The 11,920-nt window shown below is 31.4% G+C and overlaps 1 protein-coding gene across 1 annotated transcript; it reads left to right on the top strand.

Moving 5' to 3' along the window:
- The first annotated feature begins 636 nt into the window (after window positions 1-636).
- LOC136075569 (zinc finger MYM-type protein 1-like) lies at window positions 637-3,523 on the top strand. Its single transcript, XM_065789088.1, has 2 exons — window positions 637-772; window positions 842-3,523. The coding sequence occupies exon 2, from the start codon at window positions 1,667-1,669 to the stop codon at window positions 3,446-3,448; it is 1,782 nt and encodes a 593-aa protein (XP_065645160.1). The 5' UTR covers window positions 637-772; window positions 842-1,666; the 3' UTR covers window positions 3,449-3,523.
- The last annotated feature ends 8,397 nt before the right edge of the window (window positions 3,524-11,920 follow it).

The raw sequence follows: 11,920 nt of genomic DNA, 5'->3' as shown, positions 1-11,920 counted from the left end.
GGATCTCACTACAACCTTGTGTTTTATTACACAAATTAAGTGGCGGTTTAAGGCTATGTCTGCTGTATCCTCTGATTTTGACTTCCTTAGTGGGCCTTCACTCTCTAAAAGTTCAGTGGATAAACTCAAGAAAAAAGCTGCAAATTTATCTCAAATTTACAAGGCAGATTTAGATTCTTCTGATTTCCAGTCAGAAATGGCGAGCTATAAATATCTAGCTGCCGCAATGATGGAAAACTTTGAAAAATCTAGCCCGATCGACATTTTGCAGCTCATTCATAAATATTCTTTGACCGATGCTTATCCCAACACGACAATTGCTATTTTCATCTTCCTCACCATAACAATCACAGTTGCTATGTGTGAGAGAAGTTTCAGTAAACTTAAGCTCATAAAAAACTATATGAGGTCAGCAATGGGCCAAGAACGTTTGTATAGTTTGGCTATAATTTCAATTGAAAATGAAGTGGCAAACAACATTGATTTTAATGATGTCATTAGTGAATTTGTCTCAAGAAAAGCCAGAAAAGTGACATTGAACTAAAGTTTGTGCAACCTTAATGACAAATTTTACTTATAAGTTGATGTGATAAATTTTGTGATCATTAAATCAATTTTTTCGTTTAATTTTCTTCTTTTTTTTTCAGGAAGGATGGGGGAAGGGGGCGCAATTTTCTTTTCTTGCCCGAAGCGCAAAATTAGCTCGGTACGGCCCTGGTGATTAAAATTCAGTTTTTGTCAAGTTTTCAAATTTTGCGGTAATAAAAAGCAGGTAAGTATAAATAATGAAATTGTTTATGAATTATTAGCTTGCGAGTAATTTTTTATTTTAAAATTTTAGACAAATAGAAACTGTCAGCAGCAATCAATGGAGAGTACTCATAATAAAGAAAAAAATGCTTTTAAAACTCATAATAATAAGAAACCATCTGGTGCTCAATACAGAAAACGTAAAGCAGAAAAAGTTGATAATTTAAAAAAAAATTATAAAAAACTTAAAAATTATTTTACATCGGAAAATAGTGATTGTAATAAAATAAAGGAAGGAGAAAATGTTGCACATGTACTTAGTGATACATCAACCAGCGATGAAGAAGACGGAATAGTATCAGTTAGAAATGTTCACTACGATGAAAAAGATATCGATAACGAAAATGATGATGGCCAAGATGGTGATGTAAATGATCGCACCGAAGAAACAGCAATCGATTACTCAGACTGTGGTTTGTGACCAATTCATCGCAACATTTAATTTGTTGATTATGTAATTAATATAGGTGCAATACAAGTGAATTTGGACACATATCCGCGCGATAATAGAAGACGACATTTTTCAAATGCTTATTACAACCGAATACTTTCAAATGGTGAGGTTATTTCACGACGTTGGCTTGTGTGCTCAGTTTCTAAAGATGCGGTATTTTGTTTTTGCTGCAAACTTTTTGATTTCAACATGAATTTAAAGTTAAACGGAAATGGATTCAATAAATGGAAGAATTTAACAGAAGCATTAAAAATTCACGAAAATAGTAAGTCACACAGAAATGCTTATCAACTATGGATTGAGACAGAAATACGAATGAAAGCTGGTGAAACTATTTATAAACAAGAATAAAAACTAATCGAAAAGGAGAGTTTAAGGTAGCGAAGTGTTCTTGAACGATTGATGAACATTACTTTATACTTGGCAACAAATAATATGGCCTTCAGAGGTTCTTCTGATAAATTGTATGCAGTTAATAACGGCAAATTTTTAGGGTTGGTACAATTACTCGCTAAATTTGATCCTATCATGTTAAACCACGTAACGCTAGCTCTTAAAGGAGATATTTCTGATCATTACTGTGGAAAAACCATTCAAAATGAAATGACAGATATAATGGCATCAAAATTAACCAACATAATTATATCCAAAGCTCTAAAAAGTACATATTATTCTATTATTGCTGACTGCACTCCTGACGTATCTCACAAAGAACAGCTCTCGCTTACGATTAGAATTGTAAATATATCAGAATATCCAATAAAAATAAATGAACACTTTCTTGAGTTTTTCAATGTTAACGACACGACAGGTCTTGGTTTAACAGAAATCATAATTGGAGCTTTAAAAGATTTTGGACTGAATATAAGCTTTTGTCGAGGGCAAGGTTACGATAACGGTGCAAATATAAATGGTAAAAAAATAGGTCTACAAAAGCGAATATTAGATTTGAATCCTTTGGCTTTTTACCTTCCATGTGGAAGTCATTCTCTCAATTTGGTTATTTGTGACGCAGCGCAGTCTTCACTATATTCCATTAACGTTTTTAGCATAATACAAAGATTATTCACATTATTTTCTGCATCAACTTCACGCTGGAATGTTTTACTTAGTCATACAACAAACTTCACTCTTAAGCGATTATGCGACACTCGTTGGGAAGCCAAAATTGAGAGCCTCAAAGCCATCCGATACCAAATAAGCAGCGTACATGATGCTTTATTTACTATATATAAAACTGAAACCAAAACTCCCGATATTGCACACGAAGCGCAAACATTAGCAGAACAATTAAAAGACTATAGTTTTTTAGTTTCTTTAATTGCATGGTACAATGTACTATTCCAAATAAACGTTGTTAGTAAAGCAATGCAAGCCAAAGACATGAATCTAGTACAGTGCGCTGAAATGTTGAAAAAATGCATCACATTTTTGGAAAATTACAGAACGTTTGGCTTTAAACAAGCAACGGTTGATACCAAAGAGTTAGCTGAAGATTCTAACATCGATCCAATATTTAAGCCGCTTAAAAGAGTGCGACGATTGAAACGTCATTATGATGAAAATGCTGCTGACAAACCAATTCGAAATCCCGAGAAGAAACTTGAAGTGACATTTTTTAACCCTTTATTTGACTCATGTCTATCGTCAATAAATGAAAGATTTGAACAACTTAATGAATTTGTAAATATATGGAGTTTTTTATTTAATTTGGATAATTTGCCCAACAAGAATGAACTTTTAAAATTGTGTAAACAGTTACAAGAACAATTAACTGTAAATACAAAATCAGAAATTGATGGTGCTGTGCTATGCGACGAACTAATAAGTGTGCAGTTTTTTATTAAAGATAAATTAAGCAATGTTGAAAATGAAATAAATACAAAAGAGATGACACCTTTTTTTGTACTGAATTTTATTAAAAAACATTGTCTACAAGAGTTATATTCAAATACATGGATTGTTCTGCGCATTCTTCTTACAATACCTGTTACTGTTGCTAGTGGAGAACGTAGTTTTTCTAAACTGAAGTTAATCAAAATATATTTAAGAAATACCATGTTGCAAGATCGACTTAATTCTCTATCTATGTTATCAATCGAGCAAGAAATAGCTGAAAATTTAGATTTTTCTAGTTTGATAAGAGATTTCGCGGACAAAAAAGATAGAAAAGTTACATTTTAAAATTTAATAACTCTTGTCTATATAGTTAGAGGATTTATTATATGTTTAATAAAAACATTTGTTATTTTAAAAGCAGCGTTGCGTTGTCTATTTATTTAGTCACTCATTTCTACAAACCCATATCATGAAAAGTCTAAGTTTATAATTTTAATAAAAAATTAATTAAATAAGAAACTTGATGCACAATATGGATCTCTTTGCATTAAACTATATATTCCCTTTAGCACTCTTGTTCATCATTTTAGAGTTTTCGTCTCGATGTTAATGGTAACAACCCACCCATATATACCTAGGGGCGCGTTCACAAGTTTTGCCCAACCTGTCAAAAAAGTTAAGGCCGGCGCTGCTAAAGTGTACAAAATAACTCCACACTTGTGTATAGGAGTGATAGTTACACACCGGTATGGAGGAAAGCTCCACACATTCCGCGAGTGTGTAGCTTTAAAACAAACATTACCTATAATTACACTTTATACTTCCCCTTGGTCATAACGACCAGCTCGTCTCAAGGAATAAAACGCTCAGGAGCCCTCCTTTCTCGAGTGCTCCTTCGTAACACTGGCGTCTTGTTTGTTTTTCTCCAGGCAGAACAACGTATAATTTTTTATCATCTTCTGGATCCTTATTTAAATCATTGTCACCTCTTGCTTGTCCAAGATCTTCATAAGAACCGTTGTTAACTCTTACTTGTCTGAGGTCTCGTACATGTCGACACATTTTGTCCACTTCTACCATTTGCTCCGAGATTATCCCTGTAATTATTCCGATCTTATATTGAAAGTCGCATCGGTTATTCAGGTGTTTAACCCATACTTTATTGCCAAGTTTGAATTTATTGGTTATCTTCTTTTAAGGATTATATGCGTTCTTGTTGTTATCAATTCCTCTTACTATTATTTCCTATTGATATAACTTTTTGCGGGTGCAGTAGAAGACTTACAACTATCTTTTGGACAAACGTTATACCAATAAACTGCCTGTAGTAGGCGGCACGGAACTTTCTTCGCCATTCATTTGACGTTTGAAACTTTTGTCCTCAATCTAGATTTAACAGTAAGTGCCTCGTTAACCCAATGGAATACCACTTTTGAATCAGTGCACATGTGCAGAACTTCTATTTTCCTCTAATTACTGCATCAAGTTCGGATATGTTAATATGTGCTGTGTCATTTTTTCTTAACCAACAAGCGTCTTCGATTATATTGCCATCAACCTCGACAACCACGCCTAGTACTATTAAACTAGCATCTACCCAAATTGTTGCCTCGTTTCTATAAACACTCAAAATTCCCTTAGCAGGATCGTCATTCGGTGTTCTTTTAACCATACCATGAAGCATTCTTTCCAGAAAACTGCATTTTATTTTTTTGTCCCACGTTTTTGTCAGGGCGTTAGCTGTTCTTTTAATATACGACAAGGCTACACGCAACCAACCACAAACTGGAAGATTCCCTGTCATTTTTGCGCATAAAGAAAAGATTTTACATCTTGTTAGTGAATTCGGAATTTCACCAAAATCATTATCTCTTCTCCAACACAACTTTTAATTTTCCATTCCGACTTGTAAACCAAGAACTCTTGCTCCATCGGATACACGGACCATCGGCTTACAATGAAGCCCATAGATTTCCAAATGATCAAGTACGCGACAAACAGGTATTGTGTCTTCGTTCATAAAAATAACATCAATGTATGATGACATTCCTTTCCAGATTGTTTAGTCTTGCTGTAGCACTTTGTCCAACACCACTTTCATTATAACTGGCGCAACGTTTAGTCCGAATCCCAAACGTATTTAAAAAAATCTATGTCCACGGAACACAACAGTTTGGTAAGCCCATCCTGAGTCGATCAACACATCTCGAAGAATGCCGTTAATGTCTAAGCGTATAGTAGGTAACGCCATTTTGATTGTTTAGAAGAGAACTGGTGCAAACATCTTCTCCTTCGACGCGTTTTTTCGACACATTTTTGATATGTGTTCTTTCTTTTAACACGAGTAACACGAAACATCGCTTGTCTTCCGTCTTCGACACAATCTGTTTTGATTACTATTTCTTCGCTGATGACAATCCCTTGCAAAATGATTGGGGAGTTTGCATTCTTAGCAAATTGTTTGTGTTTGATCTTCAAACGACCTCGGCTCAGCACTTCTTTTTGTTGCAGCAGCAGCAAAATTTTCATTCGTTCCATTTTTCTGTTCTTCAATCATAAGTGTTCTTGCTCGCGCAAGTATTTGTATAGTAGTAAGATCATCCATACGAGAACTTGATCTCAGCATCGGTCGAACTTCCTCAGGGAACCCAGAAATAAAGACACATGCAATAGCTCTGTCTGGTAGCCCACCAACCAGCGTAGATAATCTTTGCAGTTCCGCCAAATAAACGTTAACTGCATCTCCATGCTTTAACTTTCTTGTAACAAAATATTCACAAGTTGGAGATGCATCAACGGCAAATGCTTTTAGCAACGTCTTTTTTATCCGGTAAAAATCTTCTTCATCAGTTTCTGCTTACTGTTGATATACTGCAAATGCATCATTCGGTTACACCAATTAGTTTGCATACCAGTTCAACTTTTTCCAGCCATTCTGCAACTGATTGTTGATCGTGTCTACTAAACTCCGGAATTAACTTTAAATTAACTTTAGCCGACATTTTAGCCGAAATAGCTTCTTGTTTCACATCAAAAAGAACTTTATAAGTTAAGCGTAAAACGCCTCATGTATCTTAACGCACTTCAACATAATTTATATGAAAACTAATTCTCTTGATAATTACAATTAAGTCTTTATATTCTATACAAATACGTCTAAATACATATACAATTATTTACATGTAACTCAAATCGATCGTTAGCTTTAAAACAAACATTACCTATCATTACACTTTACAGGTATATAGAGTTTGAGCTTGAGATTTGTAAGATTTAAAAAACCAAGATGTTAATGAGAAGTTCATGCAAATAAATTTAAAAAGAACTAATGTTGCACAATCATGTCAGTTTTTGTCCATTTGACAAAGAAACTTGTCAAATTAGTGCCCCATCCATCAAAGGTAGAAGCGATTGTGACTGCAAACTTGCTAATAATAATTATGACGGTATTATAAGTTATTTCAATCAGAGATAATGAAACTAGTGTACTTGTATTTTTTATGTGGACATAAACTTCTTCTTTCAGCATTGTTTTATTTTTTATTTTTTTGCAATATAACATAACTTACGCTAATTTTTAGGTCTCATTTTAAACTAAAAAAGCATCACGCTCAAAAGGCTAAAAGTATGTCATAAGATGTCATAAGAGTATATTCTGAGGTGGAACACTCCCCGTCTGAGGTGGTACCCTAAGGACCAATTGGTGATTTGATATGGAATGACCCATGTTCAATTTTACAGTAGATTGTTGCTGTAAATTTTACAGCAACTGTGTATTTTCTGATGTTCAACACATTTGAAAATTATTTTGTTTTAATATTATTTGTTTATTTAGTTTTAAACTATCTCATTTTGTTATAAAAATTGTTAAGATATATAATATATGTTAATATTTATATGTTATGCTATGTATGAAATAGCATTTAAAAATACAATTTGTGACTATTGCCAACAATTAGCAACATTACAATGATCAATATATAAAACGTAAACATAAAAAAAAATTGAATATGTAACTTATGTCAATAATTTGTAACACACATTAAAATCACCAAAAATTCTTAATTGTTTGATCCACTTAAACAATTTCAAAGTTAAATAGGGTAATAAATGGAGTAAAGCGTAATGGCTGATAAGATCAGAGGACAATAGGATCAATTTTAGAATAGTCTAAACTAAAGTACTTAACACAGTTATGTAAAAAAGAAAATATTTATTTTTACATGATAGAGGTTTACTTACTAAATCAGGGAGTAATTTAAAACATTTCTAGGATTTACAGCTATTTTATATCCATTAATAATTTGGTTTTTAATATCGTTTAAATGTAATGCCATTTTTTTCGGCAGTTTTTAGGGTAGAACACCCCCCCCCCTCTCTTCCTTAGGACTTTATTTCAAAAATATTTTTTTTTTAAATTTTGAATGAAAATATTTTATTTAAAAGGTCTTTTAAATAATATATTTTAATTTAAAAGGTCTTTTAAATGATATATTTTAATTTAAAAGGTCTTTTAAATAAAATATTTTTATTTAAAAGGTCTTTTAAATAAAATATTTTTATTTAAAAGACCTTTTTGACCCCCTCCATGGCGTCTGACAAACCCGCCCCTTTTACTTTTTTATGTTTACACAATTCTGCATAAGTAATATTTTGACATTAAAAAATAATTTAAATGTCTTTTTTTTAATGTAAAAAGTCGTTGATCCGTCTAATAAAGGCTTACACATTTTAAACATATATCTTTAAAATTAGCTTACACAAAAACATCATGTATTACTAGCAACAGTAAGAATTATTTGAGATACTCGTATCTATTTTTTTAAATTTTAGTTTAATTAGAGTATAAAACTTTGATATAAAAATAAGTTGCTCTTAATGCCCTCCCTGACGAGTAAATAATGACAAAACTCTCTAATGAATTTAAATCAGTCATAAATTTTATACTATCTAAAAAGAAACTTATAGCTAAATTGAAAAACTGCTTTTTTTTGTCTAAATACAATATTTTATGTATTTTTGAGAATAAATCTTGCTTATGTTTTTTTCTAGAGTAATTCAAACATAGGGGAGAGCGGGGCATGTTGTCACTTTATATATTTTTCGAGATATTTCAAAAACTAATTGGTCAATTTTCATAAAAATTATTTTATATGGTAGTCTAACATTATAGTTATTAAAAAAACAACTTTGGAAAGCTTCAGACCATTTGAGTATAACATGCTACCTTATTTAAAGAAGACTCCATGGTATGACAACTTACCCAACCATTTGGGCAAGTTGTCATGATAAGAGAGGGACAAGTTGTCATAATTATATTTTATCACAAGTGTAGGTCAAAAAGGTAAAAAAATATTTTCAAAAAGAAAACAAGCATTATATTAATCATTTATAATTTATTAAAAAAGACATATATAGTTTATACACTAAAATAACATTTTAGTGTATAAACTAATTTATTATATATATATATATATATATATATATATATATATATATATATATATATATATATATATATATATATATATATATATATATATATACATATATATACATATATCTATATATATATATATATATATATATATATATATATATATATATATATATATGTATATATATATATATATATATATATATACATATATATATATATATATATATATATATATATATATATTTATATATATATATATATATATATATATATATATACATATATATTTAATAACATATATAATTTATACACTAAAACACTTTGAAAATGACCATTAAAAATCATAATCAAAGTCACAATTAAGGCAAATGTAGCTGGACCCTCCTGCTGTTCATTCTTCATGTGCCCAGCTTGAGTACTCACAGCATTTGATCCATTTTTCAGCATCTCTGCTATTAGCCCAAGTATCCATGCAAGTGATACAGTACTTTTCATCTTTTGATGATGATAAGTCTTGTGTATGTTTTTTTTGTTGCTTTGCCTTTAACCTTTTCCTTAGCAGAATCTTTGCATTTTTTCGGCAGTGGCTGTAATAATCTCACAGAATTTTTGAAAAAGGGGAATCAGTCAATATTGACGAAGTTCTCTTCCTGCGTGTATTTTTTGAAGGCTTTCTTTCTAGTGCCTTTGGTAATAGCCTTACTTTATCTGGAGTGCAGCAAGCACAAAGCATCCAGAAATTGATTTCACTTGAGATGTTGAAGGCTCCTGTGATAACAAAGTCAAACTCGAAGCAAAAATTGGATTGTTCTGATTAGACTGCAACCTTTGAAACTCGACGCATTGTTAATTGAGAATTGGTTTTGAGTAGCATAGGTATTTCTTTTACTGATCTTGGAGCAAAGTCCAAATCTGTAAATATTTTAGGGTTAAATGGGTTGATGCCACATAAAGAAAAGCCGCTCAGTATGTTATTTGGTGTCATGCTTAATGGAAAGGCAACCTGAACTATTTCTGATATATTATAAATTTTCATACCTTTTCCAGGGTTACTGACCATCCAACTGTTGATGGCTGCATTTACAGCCATTTTAAAAGGACTATAGACATTTCTATCTAGTGGCTGCAACTTCAATGTGCAATGGAGTGGGAAACTTAACATGATAATTCCTTTTGCTGTCGCATAGTCTAGTGCAATCAATGATAAGTGCGAAAAGTGATTGTCAACCAGTAGCAAAACTAGATGCTCCTTTGAAGGCCGTGCGTTCTTTGCAAAATGATTAAGATATTTACAAAATGTGTCTTTCTTCATCCAAACAGATGGATTCGCGTCCCCATCACTGCCAGGTGGTGCAGAAATTAAAAAACAAGCCGTTGATATGTTTATCGTGTTAATCACTCTGTACTCTAATTAATTTTACTGGTACTGTTGATACATGGCGCTGGCCTTCAAGAGGTGAACTGCGTTTTGGTAAGAAACGTAGGTAAAGCTCACTTCTACTGATTGTGAAACCATTCATTTTCAACTGTTCAGTCAGTTGGTCTAACATTTTGATGCTTCTATATATATCCTTGTTTCGTTTTTCATGAGATGCTGATCCATGCATAGCAGTATTCACAACAGTTTTAAATAGTAAAGGCTGATTTTGTTGAACCTTGGCCTATCAGGCTTGTCTCTGACATTCAGAGTTATGCGTAGTTCGGGATTATCTTCAAATGATGAAATGAATTTTCTTTTCTTCAGCTCTCTTGCTTTTTTTACTCTTATCTGGTTTGCTTTCTTTTTATTCAACTGCTCTCCAGTCTTTTTTCTTTATCTTTTCTTTCAATTCAGCATCGCTTGTACAAACCGACTAAATCAAAACTCAGAATTTCATTTTGTGTCTGCAATTGCAGTTGGGCTGGGGCAATTCTATATTTCTGAGCAGGGAGATTCGAAGTCGGAAGATTTTTGTTATGCACATTTATAGTTGAAGGTTTATTAGTAGATAACGTTTGTTCAGCCCAAAATGTTAGGAGTGTTCCTTGTATTGCTTGCGGAAAGAGCGTTTAGTTCTTGCAACCAATGATCCGCTTTGGTTTGTAAACTTTATCAACTTTTATTTCATTTTACTTTTAAATCAGTTCTACTTGAAAAGCCTTTGTGCTCATTGTAGGATATGCTAAAACGTGCCCGTCAAAAATACGCTGATATATTTTATTTTTATCCAATATCCGGAAGTTCATTCTATGAAAAGAATTTATCGGCGCTTACAAAACAGATGCGTCTAAAAATCATTTGAGGAAAAAATTTTAAAATGTGGTCGAGAAATATTAAATAAATACGTTTAAACAGCTACTTGTAAATACTTTTTTATATTCAATTGATATGTTAGATTGTTTTAAGGCAAATGTGAATTTTTTTATACGTAAATTTTTGTCACGACTTAACGCGTGAGTGAATCAATGAGATTTTTTAATAGACTCTCTAAGAAAAGATCTCATCGTATTTATTTAGAATTTTGTCTTAAAAGTATATTATATATATATATATATAAATATATATATATATATATATATATATATATATATATATATATATATATATATATATATATTTTCTTATATATATATATATATAGTTTTAAATATAAAAAAATAGTTCTAATAAATACATACTTTTATTAGTAGATATATACTAATAAAAAGGTCTGGGGGAAGGGGGGTGAACCCTTAAAAAATACCGACTGGTTCCTTCCTTAAAAAAAAAAGGGCCTTGTGAGAATTCTCCCAACTGAATTGTGTCAAATACCCGACTAGCCGACGAAATTCGTAAAAAAACCGACTATAACTTAAAGTACTGAGTCTGGTGCTAAATTAATTCTTAAGAACAATCTAAATAAGAGAAATGGATATTGCTATTAACTAAAACTAGGGTTTCCAATCGGTTTTAACCGTTAACCGAAAACCGCAGTTTTTGTCAAATCCGATAAAAATGAAAACCGTCGGTTTTAAAAAACGGTTTGAGCCATTTTTTTTGTATAATGTTTTTTAATATTTATTTATTATAGAGAAGTATAAAAAAACAAATTTAAAAGTTATTAAATTTTCTTTTTTTTATTTTGATAGAAAGCTTAACACATCTTTTCATTTTTAAAATTATTCAAGTATTCTAAAAAAAAGTTCGAATAACGAATAAAACACGCAAATATATTTGAATATAAAGTCTAAAGTATAAATTTAACTTTTTATAGTTTAATATGACAATTGAAACAACATTACGGGTCGTTCATAAATTATGTCATGCTATAAACCGGGATAGGATGGTTTTTCGGTTTTGTGACGACTCGTACAAAACTTGCTTCTTAAGTGTTAGGATTTTGTGACGAGGGAGGGAT

This window comes from Hydra vulgaris, chromosome 01 (assembly GCF_038396675.1).
Source record: "Hydra vulgaris chromosome 01, alternate assembly HydraT2T_AEP".
Classification (NCBI taxonomy): Eukaryota; Metazoa; Cnidaria; class Hydrozoa; order Anthoathecata; family Hydridae; genus Hydra; species Hydra vulgaris.
The sequence above is the reverse complement of the archived record's forward strand: the minus strand, read 5'-3'. Positions and strand labels throughout refer to the sequence as shown.

Coding starts and splice junctions, on each gene's coding strand:
- LOC136075569 (XM_065789088.1), top strand. CDS start 1,667: ATGAACATTACTTTATACTTGGCAACAAATAATATGGCCTTCAGAGGT.